General features: G+C 46.3%; 1 protein-coding gene across 3 annotated transcripts in view; it reads right to left on the reverse strand.

The window, feature by feature from the left end:
* Positions 1 to 20,493, reverse strand: part of NSD1 (nuclear receptor binding SET domain protein 1) — a 56,635-nt gene that overhangs the window by 8,461 nt on the left and 27,681 nt on the right. For all 3 annotated transcript variants that reach the window (XM_042894743.1, XM_042894745.1, XM_042894744.1), the window contains 14 exons: positions 19,910 to 19,979; positions 19,036 to 19,154; positions 14,668 to 14,811; positions 14,122 to 14,245; positions 13,587 to 13,787; positions 12,145 to 12,324; positions 11,638 to 11,794; positions 11,159 to 11,364; positions 10,492 to 10,604; positions 9,126 to 9,395; positions 7,693 to 7,809; positions 5,988 to 6,129; positions 5,407 to 5,513; positions 2,575 to 2,779 (listed from right to left, as the gene is read on the reverse strand). In XM_042894743.1, coding sequence (XP_042750677.1) covers positions 2,575 to 2,779; positions 5,407 to 5,513; positions 5,988 to 6,129; positions 7,693 to 7,809; positions 9,126 to 9,395; positions 10,492 to 10,604; positions 11,159 to 11,364; positions 11,638 to 11,794; positions 12,145 to 12,324; positions 13,587 to 13,787; positions 14,122 to 14,245; positions 14,668 to 14,811; positions 19,036 to 19,154; positions 19,910 to 19,979 — 2,155 coding nt within the window. The remainder of the gene's footprint in view (positions 1 to 2,574; positions 2,780 to 5,406; positions 5,514 to 5,987; positions 6,130 to 7,692; positions 7,810 to 9,125; positions 9,396 to 10,491; positions 10,605 to 11,158; positions 11,365 to 11,637; positions 11,795 to 12,144; positions 12,325 to 13,586; positions 13,788 to 14,121; positions 14,246 to 14,667; positions 14,812 to 19,035; positions 19,155 to 19,909; positions 19,980 to 20,493) is intronic.

Consider the following 20,493-nt stretch of genomic DNA (forward strand, 5'->3'; position numbering starts at 1 on the left):
TCTTCCTTACTTTGCGTACAGCTGTGATAAAAATGCCTATCATAAAACCAAGCTGTGCCTTGAGGAGCTCAGTATCCACACTGAACCTGTAATGCTATCACAGTATGAAGACCATCATGGACAAACAAAACAGAACAAAAAAAACCGAAGTCAACAGACAGTTCATAGCATTAAATCCACAGAGAACCACTTGCATCCAGAGTACACAACACAGAGGCACTTGAGCTCACACTACAGGCCAATGTGGCTGCTTTTCCAAAGATGCCTCCTGCATCTGTGCTCCCCACGGTGCCCCACACTCCTGGGGCCGCTGCTCAGAGCAGCTCCTTGCAGGGCAGCACCCCCAGCACCTCAAATGGAGCCACAGACATCTGCACAGGCAATGCTGGAGGGCAGCCGTGGGCACCAGCCAGGCCACAGCCCTTCCTACCTCCCTGAACCAAGCCCACTCATCTGTGGTTTTGGTTAGCAGCTTCTTTCCAGACAGGCAGAAGACTGCAGCTCTGTGCTGAGCAGCTGTGGTCATTTCTCCACGCTCTTGTGCAACATCAGCTTTCCACCCCCAACTTCTCATGCTGCTTTTTCCCCTGGGCTGAAGAGAACATGTAGTAAGTTTTTCCCCTGCTTTGAAGCCAGTCCAAGGCTTCTGTTTCGGTCTCAAAATACATACATAGATTTTTTTTGTGCTTTTCCAATTTTCTGACATCATTTTCAGGGCATGGTTGTTTAAAACCACATGCGTTCTCCCCCGTCACAGGCTCACAGTGCTGCAGCCCAAGTTACCACTGCTCCCCCTTTCCCTATGGTCCTGCATCGAGCCCCTTCCCACCCAGCATGCAGTGAGCTCTCCTGGTGCACTGCTGCTGAAGCAGAACAGCTGCTCCGAGCAGCCACTTTGCCCAGTGGAAAGATTCTGGGCCTGTTATTAGAGAGGTCACTCGTACAGATGGAAAATAAAGTCAGTGAAACCTGGCAGTATGTTTCAGGAAGGATAAATCACATCAAACCACTCTAACGGTCTTTGACAGAACAAAAGGGCTAACGAACAAGCCGACTCTCCAGGGACAGCCCTGAGCTGAGGAGCTCTTGGAAGAGGGATCACACCATCAGTAACATGCAAACAAGCAGGAAATTCCAATTACTGAACGGCAATGCCCATGACAGAAGAAATACTTGAAGTAAAGATTGGTGTACCTTTGATGTCCTGCATGATATTCTAAAGGAGCAAGCTACGAAATTAACAGCCTACACAAAGAACAGTTACATGGCCACAACTGGCTGCAAATCATTCTCAAGATCCAGCTATTAAAGATCTTCCGCCAAACTGAGGGGTTTTTCAAACGAGGTCCTTCAGAAGTCTATTTTAGTTATTATTGTAATATCTGAAGCAGAATAGCAAGTCCTCTTACAGAACCACAGATAACACAGGGCTGTGAGGAACTGCAAGTATCTGGTTAGAGAGGCTCGGAGCTCACAGTGACACTGATACACTGAACAAATGCTGGTACCAACAAGGTGCAGTGAAATAAAGCATGGCCAGGGCAAAGAAGGACCCTAGGAGGAAGAAATAAAATAAGAATGGGGAGATGAACAAGACAAGAGGACTCAGCGACAATAGGGCAAATACAGAATGACTTTAAGTAGAAGTTACTTCTACAGAACAAATCTGATCTCATTTCCTGAGAAATTTTATGTAAAACTCATAATATAATTATTCTGTTCTGTCGATCTTAATTAGGCCTCACTTGCAACAATGTTAAAAATACCCCTTACCACACTTTGAAATATATGCAGGCAAATGGAACACATTTCAGTACAGACCAAGAATAATTCTAGAAAATAAGAGCGGAAGAAAAGGCTGTTTGTTTCATCTGAAAAAGAACTAAGGAGATGGCATTCCTCCAGAATGTAAAAGAATGGTATCAGAAGTCTTGTGTGCTGTTTCAAGTCAGGCTGTTAGGAGAAGCTTTTCAAAGAGGAAGCCAGAGAACAGGTTAAATGCTGGATTCTCCTTCCCAAATTTAACACATGCTTTCTGCCATCTACAAAATATGCTTCTAGCGCTTGTGTACTTTCTGCCAAGCTGCAGCTAAAGGTGCTAAACCCTCAGTGCTGCTCCCCAGGAGCTCTGGCAGAAGCTCTGTCACACCAACAGCCACTTCCAGAGCCCTCCTGTTACACACGCCCAGCTCACTTCAAGCATGTCAGAGAATGCTGCACAGAGAATTTGTAACCATGACAGTAGTAAAGAGTTACAGCTCCCTAAGCCAATCAATTCAATGCAGTTGTCTTTATTAACCGAATTCATAACCTCGTCAAACCTAATTTAGTGTTTTGCTGAGTTATTCCACTTAAAAAATTATCTGGTATTGCTTATGTTCTTATCATTCAGTTCTTTGGTACTCAATCCCATACTGGTTTTTCCATCCTCCTTGTCTGGCAGAAGTCAGGCTAACTAGCCTACAAGACACGAGTCAGGCTTTTACCTTTCTGAATTGGAGTTAAACCTAAATGCATAGATGGCACAAGGAGAGCAGACCTGGGATCCATGCCTGCACGCTGCGTTGCACTGACCTGCAGGCCTCTTGGTCAGGTTGAGGCAGTCAGCATGGTACACCTTGGGGCAGCCCGCCTTCTTGCAGGAAACCAGCTGCCCTCCGTCCCCGCAGCTGAAACACTCATCCTCCCTCTCCTTCATCACCTCCGCCTGCGACCTGCGCTTCATCTGCGGCCTTCTCTTCAGCTTCTTGGACTTCTCCTCGCTGAGGGCAGGCTGGCTCTGTGGGAAAGACAAGGCGTTAAGGCGGGGATCGGTTTGTGGCAAGGCCATTCTCTCCCTGCAGAAGCGGTTCTCCCTCCCTGAGCTCACCACCGGGCTACATACAGGTCTTCTGCCTCTGCTGAGTTCATTTCTCCCCAGCACAACTTGCAGATGGTGTCTCAGAGGCCCCTGCACGCTGACACTCACACCTCGCAGCGCACCTGACCGTGTTTCTGCGTTCCCAGCTGCATGCTGGCGCTGAACACAGCAGCTCTTTCTCAACACAACTGCTTCACATTGATGATCTTCTTATTGCAGATTTGTTCCTGTACTGACTCCAGTCGCTACACCAGAGCCCATTCCCAGCACCCAGCTACTCCTCTGCAATTGCTGATCCTCTCAGCACTGATGGCGCCAGACATCTTTTTGTTATCACAGGAAGCTTAAGCTACAATGCTCTCAACAGCTGTCTTAAAGGCAGTTATGCTATGGGTCCCAAAGATTGGCATCTAAATGGCCAAGCCTTGGCCTTGGCTTAAGGTATCCTCTTTGCACATCCCCCCACAGCCTTTCAGGCCAGGCCCTCCTAATCCCCAGAGCTCACCCAGCCCAGGATAAGCCTCCCAGTGTACCAGACACCCAGCGATGGCACCTCCCATGCCCAGCCAGCAGCCTCATCAATGAACGGCCAATATAGCTTACATAAACAGACACAAGCTAAATTTTACAGTTTTCCATTAATCCCTGTGTCCAAAAGCGCGTTCTGCAGGCTGCTGAGATGCATGCTGAGACGTGGTGGCTTTAGCACTGCATAAATATCAGGCACCATTCTTGTCATTCTTCCACCAAGATCAAACCAAAAGCATTTTAAACTCTTTGTCTCCAGGCTACAATTTCAGAATTCTGCAGTGCTGACTCGCTCACTGTGCCTCACCAGGGCGCCAGCTTCTTGATGTTTGCTTCCCTTTCACATATTTGTTTTTACACCATCCTTTCCACAAGTCAGACCCGTCTTATCATTGTAAACACAGGTAATGAAATCACTGAATCCAGAGGCCACACCTAAACTATTCCATCTATTCTCACTGTCTAGCACTTTGGCCACCTAATTAAAAGAGAACAAGAAAGACCTTTCACAGATCATTTGAATTATCTGAGCAACCTTAGCATTTCTGCTTTTCACTGCAACAAAACAGTCTCCCAAGCACTCTTAAGGACTCTCAGTTAGAAAGATTACTAATATGGGACAACGTGAGTGTAGAATCTTACAATTCTTAGAGTTGGAAGGGACGTCTGAGGGCCATCTAGCCCAACTGCCCTGCAATGAACAGGGACACCACAGCTAGATCAGGCTGCCTGATCAGTGACACTTTGACTTCCTGCATCTTCAGGAAGATTTAAAAATGCATACTTTGTGGGATGAATCCGCCAAAAATAAAGGCACCGTTTGCTTGGGTATTTATTTCTTAGCCCATCTCATCAGGATGGAATGAATCACCTCATCCATCACATTAATGTCAACTTAAGGGCACTTTTCTTTGATTTCCATCATGCAGCCTGTAATTTCAGGGCAAAAACGATGGTAGTCAAACCATGCATAACAGAGGAGCAGCATGTAATATATTGAACTTTAAATTGCAACCAAAAAAAAAAAAGAACTTGAATGCACCAGGTGCCTTCACCTCACCTCATAATTCACCTCACTTCTCAACCTCTGAAGACATCCATTTTTTAAAAGCTAATTCATCTGCAGAACTCAGCTCTCTGGAAGTTTCACAAAACTTCCCCCACACATTGACAGGCCTTCACAACTGTGCTACTGGAGCTGTTAACCCCTAACTGCAGACAGCCGTGTCCACACACCAGAGCCAAGGGGTTCTATACTGATGTGGTGAAACTCCGGAAACAAACTAACAGCTGAAATTTAGCTGCTGACAGCTGGGAACTCAGCCAACTGCTTCTCTTAGTTCCTTTTCCCTCTGAGAACCAGCTCACACAAGGACGTAATTGAAATCAATTCCTGTTACTGAAACACTGCAGTTACAAACCAAAGTTTTCAGAAGTCAGTGAGTTCTAACAGGCAGTGATTTCTCTACTATAGACGTGGCAAATGTATTACTTCTGTCTGATGTGCACTTATCAGTTGCTTAAACAAAAAATGGGGAAAAAACAGCAACTTTCCTCTTATTGCAGGGAATATGCAGGAGCCTTAGCTCTAAAGCAACTCTGATCTAAAGGAATGCAGTTTGCTGGCCTTCCACATTCTCAAAGTTTAATCAGGCCTTCACAAAGACATGGGCTGAGCTGAAGTTTCTTGGTGATCTGATAGAAGACTTTCCCATGTTCATCCTTTGGCACTCTATGAAGATGGAAATTGCCATGATGAGCAGAAAATTCTGGAAGAAATCTTGTATTTACCCCTCAGTTGGAAAATACGATTTCCTGTCATGATTTGTAGCAATTCTTTCGTAAATTCAGATCTAAAATCTGCACACTCCATTTGAATGTTCGCCTAAATCCAACCAGCAAAGTTCCTATGGCCACGCTGAAAGTGAACTGCCCTTCCTCAAGTCTCTGCAACAAACGTACCACACTTATGCAAAGAGCTCATCTGGAAGAACGAAAGCTTATGGGAGGCATCATACCTTTGGCCGCACTCCTAGGAAGCCACTGCAATTCGGAGCACCACATTTGCAGACTGTCTTTCCATTTCCCAAACACTCCAGATTGTAGTTGAAAGTCAGCTCAGTCCCTGGCACAAAAGCAGACAATAACCAAACAAGCTGTAACAAACTATGCGATAGAACGCCTTTATTGCTACTGCCGGAGTCGAAGCACTTTTGAAAGTAACCCAAATGGCTGCCCCAACTCATATGGGTACCCTATTACTCCCCCAGAGATCTGTGAGGACTGAGAATGTAACTCAGCTCCAGTCTACACACACAGTACATCCACAAACAGTGCATTCCACTCCGTGCTTTGGGACGCTTACTTCCTTTCCTGGACCCTGCGAGTTAGATCCACAAAGCTCTATCTATAGCACAGACCTTGTTTCACTATGGCAGCGCTGATGTTGCAGCCAATGTGAAATGAGAAGAATTTAAATGTGGAAATAGAAAAATGAAGCATCTCCCTCCAGTGGGCTGCAAACCATCCATCCCTCTCTTCCTTACAGAAAGGCTCCCATGCTTTTAACTGCAAGTACTGAGAGAACTGGGTTCCTTACCAGCTTTGATATTTACAATTGCGAAGAGCCCGACCCGCGTGTCACCGTTCACACACCATTTCTGAGTCTCACAGTTCGGCTGGCAGCAATGGTTCATGAACCGAGCGTAATTGCCCTTGGGACCAGCATCAATGATTCGATCCTAGAATTGAAAAAAGAAATTAAAGCAACAAACTACATCTAGTAACCATCACAGCCCACCCAAGCAGAGGCACCAGCATGCCAAGAAAGCATTTGTTTGGTAGTGGCATCTCATCGCTGGACATCAGGACATCCTGCAAAGCACCAGAATGCGAGTTTATGTTTTAACCAAGCGTTAAGTCCAGGTGTCACTGCGTTGCCTGGACAATCAACAAACAGCTGATCCATTTCCACACGCTGGTATCTCTGCTCAGTGCAGGCAGACAGCACATCAAAGCAGCCTCCTGCCCAGTATCACCGGCATCTTCCAAGAGGCACAGTCTCCCAAATAGCCATGAAGGCACCACCACAGCTTTCTGGGAAATCAACTCCTTCTGTAAGTTGGTACTGGAACCATGTCAGCACACCCCAAAGGCGGCAAGTGCAATTCCAGACCCCGACTTCTGCTTAAGAGCAAAAGAGAATCCTAGAATCACCAAGGTTGGAAAAGACCTACAAGATCATCCAGTCCAACCATCTGCCTACCACAATAGTTCTCACTAAACCATGTCCCTCATCACAACACCTCCAGGTTTGGTGACTCCACCAGCTCCCTGGGCGGTCCATTCCACTGCCTCTTTCAGAGTAGTACTTCGTAAATCCAACCTGAATGTCCCCTGGGGCAACATGAGGCCATAAAATATCAGTTCCTATTTCTTACGCTTCAGTGTGTAACTGGAAAACAGGAACAAAACATAACCTGAGGTGCACTGCTGTACAGTATACTGGCTTTTGTAGACTGTTTGAGAGGAGAGGGAAGCTGCAACTGACATTTGGTTTTGTCACAACAAGGGAGATACAAGAACAAGATACAGTCACTGATAATTTCCAGCAAGATGAAGGGAAGGTCAGAAAGCAGCCATACCACCTCTATGCTATTCCACGCAGTGTTTTCTTCTTATGCCTTTCCTAATGGTTTCCCTTCAAGTCTTTCCAAGGTTGAGATACAAGGTATCAGAAGACACTGACAAAACTACTTACCTCTGGGAGTCAGGAGCTTACACCACCTTGGCCTCCAGAATCCACTGAGGAGCCTGTAGGTGTCACAAACCTCACCTCTACACAGATCTGCAAGACCTGAGATTTCAACTTCAATGACAGTCTCATTGTGCCTGCTGCTTCTACACTTGAGGGCTGTTGCCCACTATGGCACACACCAGCCTACCTCAGGACTCTGTGTGGCTCAGGTGCTGGGAAGGATCCTAAGGTTACAAAATCTACTGTGTTATGTGGAAGGGCAACGTTTGATTCTCAGTCAATTGCCCTCAGGCAAACTATTGCCTGGCTTCTTTGAATAAACTCCAAGGAAGTTGGCTCAAACAATGTTTCTAATCCTAAAATCCAGCCCAAAGCTTCTCCAAGGCACATTCTAGTTACTCTTTTAGTCTTCACTTTAACGGAAATGCAGACCAGCTCAACAGAACCTAACATTTCTTTACTTTGTGGAGAAGAACACCGCTGTGCCTTCGTTACAATCATTTTACCTCTGTCTTCACTCCTGACAAAAGAATTTCCTTCCATATACCTTATCCAGTGTCAACATGTAGAAATTGGTGATATCATGCTCCTGGGCGTAACGGATTCGGGCTCGGCACTCCTCTTCATCAATTAGCTCCCCAACATACTCATTAACAAATTCACCCTGCATCAAAGAAGAAAAACAAAACCAGGCTGCTAGGACGTGACAAATTCCCTCCAAGACCTTTGTGCTACAATATGGTTCCTGTTTTCTTTGTGGAAACTTCTTCAAAAAAACTTCCCTCTGCTTTGCAGTCAGCTCGAGCTATCATTCTATTAACAGTCCTTAATTATAATTCTGTTTAGCACACACAACAAATCACTTGACATAAATTAAATACATCAACAACAGCTATCAGATCATTCTTTGCACGGTGGGAAGAACCAGTGTTCCGGAACAGCACAGCTAAAGCATAAGGGTAGTTCTTCACTGCAAAGCTCAAAGCACTGCACAGCTGTGTTCCAGAAGGAAAAGGATCCCTCTAGGGACCAACCACACTGAGCAGCACGATGCACCCAGAGCACCTGCTTCTGCAATCTATTTCTGGGGTTCACCTGCGGTGAAAGCACTACAGAGACCATCCAAGGGAACCACAGCTCTGCTTCCCTGGGAGCAACAGGTGCCTCCATTAAATAATCGAGTTCTGCTCTTTCCAGTCTGTCTGTTCAAAGTCAAACATAAGGTGCATAAAATGGCAAAGAAATCCTTTAACTTATACACAGCAGGCAGTGAAGCCTAAAAAGGACAGGCTTGCAATTTTCCTAGATATCAACCCCCCCAACAGTATGTTGTCTCCATGGCTTTTCTCAGAAACTCTTCTCCTACTATGCCATCTAATTTTCTGTTTCACTTCACTCTTTCTTAGCTTTGAGGTTCTTCTTAGCTGCAATGCTTTTTTCTTCGTTCAGCATTATGTGTGCCCACGCCATAACTACTCTCTGGATCTGAAACTTATCTGCAAGCATTTTAGCTGTCTCCAAGGTAGTACTTCCCACAGTAATCACAGCCATCTCTAAGATGCTATGCTTTGTAAGATTCAAGCCTGACCTCAGTTTCTGATACAAGATTCTCATGCTAGAGAACTCATGCTACTCAAGAATGGAGGCTGTGGGCATAATCACTGATCCCTGTCTGGAAATCCTGAGCCCTGTCTCCTACCTCAGTATTCTGGTGAATTCATAAAGCCAACCACCCGCACAGGCAGACCAAGCAATCACCTTTTTTATCCTGTGGATCATTAACATACAAGGCATTTTAGCTGAGCCAAAATGTGCTTGTCAAGACTACAAAAGTCACATTCATCCATTTCTTTCCTAAATGGCATTCAGTGGCAAGAAAGCCTTCCAAATTACAGACGGCAATTTTTCACATCTATGAAAACAGACAATGAGCAAGAGAGAAGCAGCAGGAGGAAACCTGATGTAAAACAGAGCACGTACCTTCCTGATGTCTGTTTTGGCCTGTAAGCCCCAGCCTCGTGCCAGCGTGCGGAAGATCTGAACCTCGGGATACTGCCGCTTGGAGAAGCACTGGTTCTGACAGCGCTCTCCTGCCGGGCAGACCAGGGGGTGGCACTCATAGAGCAGCATACGATTGATGCATTCAGAGTCCAGGCCACATGGGTTTTCATCTGTTGGCTTACAGTTACAGCGTGGTATCTCAGACAGATCTGCAGTGAAGATCTGCACCTTGCCCACCGGCCGGTTCACCTTGAATGCATGAGAAGGACGTCAGCTGCTTAAGAACAGGTCAACAAACAACATTCCTATGCCCAATCATTGCCTACGAGCTGACAGGCTGCAGTGCAAGCTGGTGACAGGAAGGGGTACAAGAGGCGTACAGGCACATGTGTGCTTCTGAGCACACCACCTGAAGAGGTAAGCACCCAGATGGAAGAGTTAAGGAAGACACAGATCCCCCCAACAGCACCACCTTGTGTATTCTGCATCCACTGAGTGGGGGAAAGGCTGCAAAGGGTCCCTGTCCTGTATCACTGTGACTACACAGAGCTCAGGTGGTCCTACCTTAAAATCCTAGCTATAAACAAAGTGCCAGCAATCAGCTAAGCTTTCATAGCTGGAAACATAAAAATGGGAAGGAGCAGAGGGAAGCAATGAAAAAGAGGAACACAGTCCTTGAGTCACTGGTTTCTGATCCCTCTGGGCCCACAGCTCTGTCCTATGCACCCACTTGGCCCAAGCTCTTCACTCGGATCACCTCACACCTGCTGGAGATCCTTGAAAAAAATAGTGCTCCAATTCTACATCAAAGACAGCCCTAAGCCTGAGGAGATCCTCAAAGCTCCACAAAAAGTTTGATATTCTAGCATATATATCTACATTTCATACTTTTGTTCAATCGATACAGAACAGTACACAAACAAAATAAAAACAGAAGTGAAAGACAGCCATGCTCCACTGTGGGTTACCATCCTCCTCTCTGCTCTACTGTATCTTGACTGTCTATCCCAACCTAAGTTGCCACCAGCAGCACTCGACATCTGAGCACACTGGGTGATGCCAGCTCTCTCCCACAAAACCCCACACACGCAGAGACTCTTCTTTCACATCACACAACTGACATGGAACAGCACAGAGATGATCCAGGTCTGCTGCAGAACACCTGAGTACTGGTGTTCAGCTTCCACACAGTTCTACAGACACATGAATTGTTTCTGTGGAGGTTGACTGAATACAGCCAGATGTCCCAAGGGTAGAAATGTTTCTGTATATCTGTAATTCACCTGCACTGATAGCTCAAGACTTCTGTACCCACCCTTCTCCCCTCCCCCCAGCCTGCCCTCACCTTGATGTGTTTGTAGGGGGGAGGTTTCTTGTCATTCTTCTTGTCTTCCTGAAGCTGTCTCAGTTCCTTCTGTGCCTTCAGTTCTTCAAACCTTACTGCAGCTTCGTGAAGAGCTAAGTGAAATAACAGGGTGTGTTATGAGGAATTCACTCTGCTCACACAGAGCTGGGCTGCCAGAGTTCACCCAGCAGTCACAGCTCCACAAGCAAACATCATTAGCAAAATACTTTTAGAGGCAGAGATTCATAAAGAGAACTGTGATAAAGCAACAGAGCAGTCACAGGCAACAACAACGACTGCAGGTGAAACGTTTTGGAAACACCCAGTCAGCTAGCTTTGCCTTGCTTTTGGGAAGAGGTGAATTCATAACTCTCAAGAGCATTTTTATACACAGATAATGACTGTACTGGGTACAAGGAAGCTGACAGCAGCAGAGGAGCTACGCTGGAGCTGAAAAGTATTCAGGATATGCACACCCGTGTCCATCTCTGTAAACTCAGACCAATCAACATTCCAGGTGTGCAAGAAGATAGATCAATAGCTATTCATTCTTCAAATTTACTTCAGCTTTAACTCCAAAATGATATTTTCCTCTGTTACAAGAATATCTTCTCCAGACAGGAAGAGAGAAACAGAACATGTACCTTCCCAGATGAAGACAAATTACCTTTCTTGTATATGCCATCTACGCCCTTCCCCATCTTGTCTTTGCTGCTGACATCACCTTCCATGTATGGGAACACACGGGCCTGGTGGGTCCACAGGTAATCTTTGGAGCCAAAGAACAGCACAGGGAACTCGCCGATGTCATGTTTCATTTTCTGGATGTTGACAGGAATTGTCCTGGGATGGCAGATCTCAGCTGGCCACCACCTACACAACAGAGGGAAAGGCAGATGAAAAATCTGACTCCCCATTTCCCATGCTCCCAGAAGCACAATGCTGCATAGAGATGGGGAAAATTGTGAAGGCTACCAGTAAGGCTGGAGGAAGAAGGAGAAGGCATGTGCTTCAGGTGCTACATGCATGCAAAAATATCAGAAGCTGCTTCACTGTATCCTACAGAGAGAAGCAGCTTCTCATCTCAATCACCACGATCATCACTTGAAGAGGGAACAGGGACAACTCTGTTTTACTTTCACCTACCTGTAGCGCCCAACTTTCACCCAGACAACTTCCTTGTAGTGTGGCTTTTTGCCTGCCTTGCAATCATTACAATACCAGCTTCCCTCTGGCATCTCAATGTTCAGACACTCACGGTGAAATGCAGCCGGGCACGACTCGCAGCATAAAAGGCTGCCCCCTGCAAAGAAGGAAGGAATTTATCAGGGTCCCTATGCAGAAGCCCTGGACTTCACAATTCCAAACACTAACAGCTGGGCAAACAGCACAGTGCTCTTTTACAACCTTTTTTCTGACAGCCCATGCTCTACCTACGCAGCACAAAGAACCAGAAAAAGCCCTAGCCTGAGCTCGGATTTAAGTGGGGACGGATAGGAAGGCAAGCTGTTCTGAGCAGTTCTCACTGGCACACTCCACACAGACAAAGCTTCTGCCTGCTATAATGATCTCTTCCCATAGCAATCTGTTGCTCTTCTGTCATTTACATCAGGGCCTCACACAGCGCCGGGGACCCTGTGCACGCCGTCTCACCTTCCGAGCAGACAAAGCACCAGCTGACGTTGACGTGCTCATGGTTGCGGCAGCCCCTCCGTGCAGTGAAGTGATTGGGGCAGATGATACTGTTGGAGGCGAGGACCACAGAGCCAGCAGCGAGGCAGAAGTCATTGGAATGGTACGCGACCGGACACCGCACACAGCGCATCAAGCGACCTGCCACAGGAACACGTCAGAATGCTGGTGAATTCCAGAGAAGAACGAGTCTCCACTTCCTCTCAGTCCTTTCTCTATTGGTATCTGAGCTGAAAACAACTAGCCATCGGTGATTTTGGAAATGGAAATTGACTTTTAATTTCTACGGACCATCTACAGCATAATGCCTGTATTTCTATCGAGTTAATACAAGAAAATACATACAAAAATAGATCTGCGTTTGTAGGTAGTATATAGGAAATCAAATTATTTGGAAGTGAAAAACCTGCACCCTGTTCAGAAACAGTTCAAGAGTTCACAGATCAGGACTGCTTTGCATCATACACAGATAACAAGTAAATCAGTGCAAACAGTAATTAGAGAGTGGGTATTCCAGGTGCGTAACTGAATGCAATGAAAACAATCCAGGAAGTTTCTGAAAACACCGGTGCTTGCCTCTCCACTTCATCAGAGTTTACTCTGAAATTCCAGAAAGGAGAACCCAGAATTGCCTGAAGGCTTACTTCGTCCAAGATTGCTCAGCACCTTTTCAGTTCCTCCCAAGGAAACTGCTGACAGGGAGAAGAGGTGGAAAGAAAGGAGTAAATCTGACCACTGAAAAACAACCACCAGAGGGGATCCATAAGGCAAATGTTCAGCTCAGAAGGGGTCAGCTGCAGGCTTTATGCCAAAAGAGCTTCTTCTGTTTCAAGCACTGACATGTGCAAGATGACTTTAACACAGAGCCTGAGGGTAAGAATACAGCTGATACCATTAACGCTCATCCTGAGATACTGAAGATTTAAAACATAAATAATAAAAAAGCAGTTTTAAAAGCAAATCATGAGAGTTCAAATTTTAAAAAAAGAAAAGAAAAAAAAAAAGAAAAAAAAAAGAAGTAAAGCAATTACAGTTTTTACTACACTGTTCTCTATGCCATTTCCTCGATAGCCACTGCTGCTAAGCAGGCACTGGCTGCAGCCAGTGAGAGGCATGTAGGAGAAACCAGTGTTCATGCAGCTCTACTGAGAGGAACGTGGCCTTGCTCGACATTCAGGCATCTGAGTGCGTGGCCAGGCAGGAACACTTTAGTTGCTCAGTCTGACCATCAGGAGTGCTGATGAGCAGCAGCCCTTCCCACCCTGAGAGAAACAAATGTTACATCAAGGCTGTGGAAAGGACAGAAAAACAAAGAACTAGAGGACCAGGTCACTGCAGGTGGGCACGAAACCAAAAAAGGCTTCTAAATGCTTCCCTGGGACCATGTGAGAAGATTCCAGTACCTTTAGATGCAGAGATGTTTGTTGGGTTGGCAGCATGACAAGTCATGCATATGTGCAGGGAGCATCGGAAGCCCTTGTTCTGAGTGACCGTGGGTGGATACTTCTGAATGCACTCTTCGTGGTAATATTTCCCACAGAGGGGCAGCAAGCACCGTTTTACATCTTGCCCGCAGCTCTTGCACACAAAGCAGGTATGGACTCCTAAAGAGCAGCACACAGAATGGCCAAATAAAAACACATCGCTTCTGTCAGGAGACGTATCAGCACACTACAACCCCCAGCCTGCCACACATAGCCCAAACCACAGGTCTCTGCAGCCCGAGAGTTTCACTGTAAGTCTAGACTGAAAAAACACCCATCTCTTGCCCATCACGGTGTGAACATTCCCACCCTGTCTGCCTCAAAACAGTAAAATCAGTTAATTAGAAAACGATCGTCAAACTGAGAAGTGACAGCCAGGTAGCAGCCTTACAGCAGGTGTATCATTCCAGCAAAAGGAGTGCCAGTTAAGGAGGCGCTCAGGAAAGCTCCATACCTGTGGAACACTCATTGCAGATGAATTTGCCTGTTGGCATCTCAGAGAGCCCAAGGCACTGCAGGTGGAAAGCACCACAGCACTGAGCTTCGCACAGCAGCAATTCCCCTGGCTTCTCGCAGATCTGTGGGGAAGGAAGGACATCATCAGCCCTGAGCAACCCCTTTTCCAACCCAGCCCAGACAACTGTCAGCAAGCCCCTGTAGAAAAAAAGATGAGCATTCTCCTTATGTCAGTAAGATCAGGCGATTAGCACGTCACCACTGCCGTCTGCTACCCCATCCCTGCTGCCATACATCAGTTAAAATGAATTGCATGTTGGTCACATCTTCCCAACATCCTTAAACTCCAGCAGGATGAGAGGCAATCGCACAGGTAAGACTCAGTTCAATTAGGCTACCAGTTAATTGCTGTCAAAACCCTCAGAATCACACAGCTCCCAAAGAACACCTAGCAGCCACCTGGGCTACTACAGGTGCATACCTATATTAACATTAGAAATATTTAGAAAAGCAAAGTTATCAAGAGATCTCCTCAAAAGGGTACCTGACACACGTTCTCCTTGAGAGCTGCTCCTCCTCCACGCTCCCCCTGGATCTTTTTGGATGAAGGCACTCCATGGTCATTCTCAGACCCTTCTTCGTGTCCCCCTTTGGGGCTTGTAGAAGTCCCATGAACCAATGCCTCCCCCTTTAAAAGGAAATTCAAAATTAGGGGCTGTTGGTGCTTCCCATCCTGACCTGCAGATCACAAATCCAGCCATCAAGCACATCAAAGTGTGGCAGCCAGTGTTACCCACCCTGGAGAGAACCAGCTCTCATATGGCTCCACCAAAAGGTTTACAAGGAAGGAAAGGAAGAACACTTAAGTTTATTAGATCATTATAAATACACACTGAACACATTTTTTTTTTCCTGTGCATAATCCCTCTTTGAGGAAGGAAAGTCAGAGCTGAGAAAGAACAGTATTATTATTCATAGAAACGCATCAGGAAGGATTGCATACTCTGAAAATCATGTCCACCAGTGCCAGAGAAGCATCCTGAATGCTGATGTCTGCTTGCACTGACAATACTAGAGAAAGATGGCAAGCAATCCTCATTGTAGTCTTCATTTAGCAAGTAAGTCAGAGTTCTCTTTATGCTCTTCACAGCATGCACTTGTAGACTTCACAGTTGTCAGGACGGGCAACTAGCAGCTGCTACCTAGCAAGCAGCAACTAGGGAGCCCAGCTGCCTCTCCAGAGCACATAGGCCTATGAGCCATTCATGCTGCACCAGCACACTGCTTTTAGGAACCAGATGCTTCAAGCAAGAACTTGAATACTCTGCCTTATTTGTTTTTGAAATCTTGGCTGACTGCAGACAGCTGAATGATCTCAGCACACAGCTCTTCCTTGGGTCAAAAAGCCATCCCTACTGTATGCCCAGAAAAAAAGGCAGTACACTTTCAAGACCTTGCTAGGAATTTAGACTCCTAGAAGAAGCAGCAGCCACCACTCATATCCTGGAGCCTGGTCAGGGCCAGGTGTCCCACTAACAGGCAGGAGAGGGAGCTCTGAGTTACATTCTGTATGCGAGAACACCCATCTGAGTTGTGGTGCCACTCAAGTTCCTAAACTCAACTGAATGCACTCTGCACACCTTATTAGTGTGGGCAAAAGAAGTTCCGGGAAAGCTTTGCGTCTTTAAGTTGGAAGAACATGAAGCCAGCATTCTGATCAGGTAACGATGATGCCTCCTTTGCTTAATTCTTCATTCATTGAATGCACCAGCATGTTTTCGTTTGGGAACCTTTTAAAACCATGTAGAGCAACCATGTACAAATGCACTGACAGAATATTAAAGCACACAATACAAATATGAATGGTGTAAGTTTGCTTTATTGAGCACAAAAAAGAAAACTCCCGGCTACAAACTAGTGACAATCCAACATACCATTCGGTGCACAACCTCGCAGACTACCATCACATACATGCTGGAGGGCTGGCAGTGATGCAGCCTGCAGGAATACTGAGATGGAGCACATCATTTCCTGCCACTACAGCCCTGGCAGAGGGGATGGGAAGGTCTCTGCAGCGTTGGTAACCATCAGCTACAACATAACAGATGCCTTTGCCTCTGCATACAATGGCATCTTAAGGGCTACCTCTGATACTTCTGGTCTGCAGCTAATTTCTGCTAAGAATGCTGTAGTCTGCCACAAGACAGGCCTTCTGGAATGCTCCAGGAGCAGCACCAGTAACAGTGCTCCAGGGACTGGTTACAGCTCAGATCCTCCTATTCCTATCACATAGGTGCTCACTCTTCTGCTCAGCTCAGCAGTGACCTCAGGGTTGCAGGGGTCACTGTAAGGAAGAACAAGAGCAGAGTTAATCAACTACTGGTGTGGACAAACAATGTCAGTTACAGCTCCTACCCAGCTGGGACCCCAGTGCTAAAACACAAAGCAAGCTTTGTCCCTCTCATGGTCACTGAGGATCCCTCCAGAGGGGCAAGGCACTGGTTAACAAGCACCACTCCTATGGTTAATGACTACCCTCCTACTGTACAAAAAATTTCAAGAGTTTTGGAAAGAGATTTGCTAATTTGCTAGAGGTAAGAGCAATTTAGAACTGGTCCCTCTGTCTTTCTACCAGAGCTGCTAGAACTGCTTGTAGTGAACTCAGACCATGTTTCACGGGCTATCTGGAATGACAGTCTAAAGTGCATCTTAAGTTACATACCACGGACCTCTTCTCAGAGCTGCAAATACTTGCTGTTAGCAAAAATCTTAACAACTGGGCCCACACCATCCAGAGTGGCACAGCATGCTCCAGGCCTTATCTTTTCAGCCTCAAGATATCCTTTTTAATTACACAGGTACCTGGCCAAGCCGTGCATTTCACATGTCAGGGATTTTAGTGTATTTTTAATCAGTCCTCCCAGAAACACAAAGAGAAAGGAATGTCAGAGCTGGACAGGGTGGGCAAGGCCAGATTATTTATGCCTGTTGAACAGGGAGAAGGGGAATCACCCTACAAGACCATCACTCAGAAGGATCAATCACACCATTCTCTCTACTTTCCCTTGCCAGAATGAGCACTGTGAAGCAACATACCTCCTACAGGGGGCAGGTCTCATCGCCGGTCTTCTTCCAGAGCTATTTCTGCTGTTGTATCTGGCACATCCTTAAAAGCCTGGCCGGTTCTTTGGCACAGCCTGACCTTGGCTCACAACCTTGACAACCATTTCAACAGCATTTTCCATCCCTTTTCTTGGTGTCTTGCTGCCCCGATGTTGTGAACTTGCATTCCTGACTCCAGATAAATGGAAGGGCAGAGAAAGCTGCCTAGTTCAGCCCAGGGAGACAGGCTTTCCTCTGCCCTCTGAAAGCAGCTGGATCCAAGGTCTTATTGTGCTGAATCATCCAAACATCTATTTCTTCTAGCACCACTCAGAAGAAAATGAGGTTCCGCCTGGTATGTGGACAGTCACTTAAGGACCAGTGTGGTGTGAATGCCAAGTGAAAGTGTAATCACATCTCTACAGCAGCCCAATACTCACCAGTATCCATTCACTCACCAAAGCCAAGGGGTGAACACACACCTCAGCATCTCAAGAAACACAATCACAGAAAAAGGGACATTGGTAAAAGGTGCCAAGTATTGACATAACTTCACTCAACATATATCTAAGGCTGGAGGCAGTTAAGACTCCCTGGGCTTCCTCTGCAGCGAGCAGTGTGTGACATTCAGAGCTGTGGCCTACCTGTCTTGCTGCTCTGAACTGCCTCCTCGTTTCTTTGCTATAAAAGATGTGCAGAGAATTTACTAGCTCCAGATTGAGCCAGCCTCTCAGAGGGTGCCTAACAACAGACAGTGTTAAATACCCTCCAGCACTGGCAAATGTATTTGTACAGGCTTCTTTGAAACACGATTCCAGGTGAACACACTTCAGAAACAACTGACTGGTGCTCTTAAAAAGGCACAGGAAAGTTTATAGGGCCCGGAGGTATTACCCCAAACTTTATCACCCCCATTAGAAATGCTTTTCAAAAACCAGTGGCAGCAGACCTCAGGGTAGCTGGCACTGCTCAGACAACTGGTGTGGTGTTTGTGCTCTGCTGGAAGCTGTATAACAATAACAAATATAACAGTATACGTCCATAATTGGCTCCTGAAATACATACTGACTATCCTGACAGAACAGCCTGCTGCTGAACCTGGGCCACTGGAAGTGAGAGGCGATGCTGTGAGAGGCCCAGAGGCGTCCCGCCTCTCTCAGGAAAAGTCTTGCTTCCCCTACACTTGGTGATACCTGGCTGACTCCTAAAAGGCAAAATGTGCTTGTCAGAGATATTTGTATGCCAGCTTCGCTATGGTGTAGTAGAAGGAGTTGCCCCAATTACCCCTTTCTGCTGGATGGCAGAAAGTAATCAGGCTCCTGTGAACAGTTTCCCCCTCCATCCCCTCCAACATGGCTCTGAGCTCACCCTGGCATGCAGGGCAAATAGAAGAAGAGTTTGAAGTCCACATCTAGTGCTTGCGCTTCATACTGGTGTGCAAAAGGGCAAAATACCCACCACCAGAAGACAAGACCTTTCACAGCAGTTAGGCCTCCTGACATGCAAAGCAAAATGCCAGTCAAATCTTTGTTGTCATATCAGAACAGCCTTTCTCCTGGAGAACTAGCAGAGCAGCAGCTGAAAAATTGAGCCTGAGTTAAGCAGCCATCACAAAATAATTACTAATCAAGGTGATACCTCCAGCTTCAACCCCAGCTCATGCAGCTACATCAGGGAGACAAAGTCCCAGCTGAGACACTAATCTTGCATTCAGCCAGCCAAAGACTACTTGGCTTAGGCTGTGCACAGCACCCTGGGAAGTAGCAGACAGGTTGAAGGAATGACAGCGTGTAGGAAAACTCGACGGTACCTCAGAGCGTGGGGTCTCCCCCAGCCTCTCCCCGTTCTTCTCCTTCTTGGAATGTATTGCAGCAGAGGAATGGCGCGGTCTCTTCCGTTTGCGCTGCTTCTCCAAGAGCTTTTCAGAAGCTGGGATGCAACAGAAAGACCATTCAAGAAAAATGCAGAAATAACAATTGGCCTGCTACCGACTTCCACACCCTGACTGCTTCAGTCTGGCTCCTATTTTCTTTGAGGGCATAAAGCCTGGGGCAATGCAAGCCTCCAGGACAGGTCTGCCCTTTGTCCTACAGCCATCAGAGAGCCTGGATAACATTGACTCCTAATGGTTCCAAGTATGAATTCTTTTGTTGATCTGCAATCATCATCATTGTCAGTTTCCTGAGACAGCCCCCCAGCAGAAAAGAAGAAATGCTGTCAACACAAAGCTTACATTGCTATTCAAATGCTGCTAATTACCTCCTCCTGTCATTATGCAATACAAATTCCCTCGTGTTGACACCAATGTGACATAAAGGCAAGTGGAAAAGGGAATACAGATCAACTGCACAACTGTCCACTAGGCAGAGCAGGCAGTGTTGAGCTGGTCAAAGCATGCCATCAGGCACACTGGTACCGTGGTGACTTTCCTACAACCATTCAGACTAAGAATGGAAAGTGAATATCTTCCCATGGAAATATGGACCCAATACCTCCATTTTCCATAGGGAAGTAAGAAAATATATAGAACAGTACTTCCAGATAAACGATCGTACCTATTTCTTCTGCCACTGCCTCAGCTAAGGCCCAGGACAAATAAAGCCTTACACATACAACTCCTTCTAAAGCCACAGGCACTGATACAGATCACATCAATGCACCTCTGCTGCCCTGCATTCTCTTACCTTCTCCCAGGTCTGGGAAGTGGGCCGGTGAGTACAGCTCCGAGCTGTCGCTCTCCGAAGGGCCAGTGCCCTACAAATACAAATCACAGTTCACCACTTGCAAATCAGAGTTGCACACTCCTCAGCCACTAAGCCTCTTTACAAATGACCTCAACAACCACTTCACAGCATGAATTCATCAATAGTTAGCAACTACTCAACAATACATTTGGTTGTCTGTCTGACAGATCCCACACAGAAAAGTCAGGCAAGGAGGAACTAATGTTGAGTTTGCCAGGTCTTGTGCTCTCCAGCATCCCTCCCTACTTCCTGAGCTCTTCCCAAAAGGCTACTAACACCCCAAAAGCTGCTGGGAATACAGACTCTCTTCTGGTTTTACATTTTTATGAAGCCTATGACTGAATTGTTCTGGTCTCTGTATTATTCAAGCACAATGACTGTATTAAGACTGCCATGGAGAAAGAGAGAATGAGAAAGGCAAGAAAACTGTTATTAACCAACCTCAGAAACAGCGATGCTATGTCTTGTGCATGTACAATGCCCAACATTAGTCTCTGTTACCTGCTTTTTCCAGATCATGTCAC

This window comes from Lagopus leucura, unplaced genomic scaffold (assembly GCF_019238085.1).
Source record: "Lagopus leucura isolate 7727_CA_CO unplaced genomic scaffold, USGS_WTPT01 105-20_obj-0_obj, whole genome shotgun sequence".
In the NCBI taxonomy this organism is placed as follows: Eukaryota; Metazoa; Chordata; class Aves; order Galliformes; family Phasianidae; genus Lagopus; species Lagopus leucura.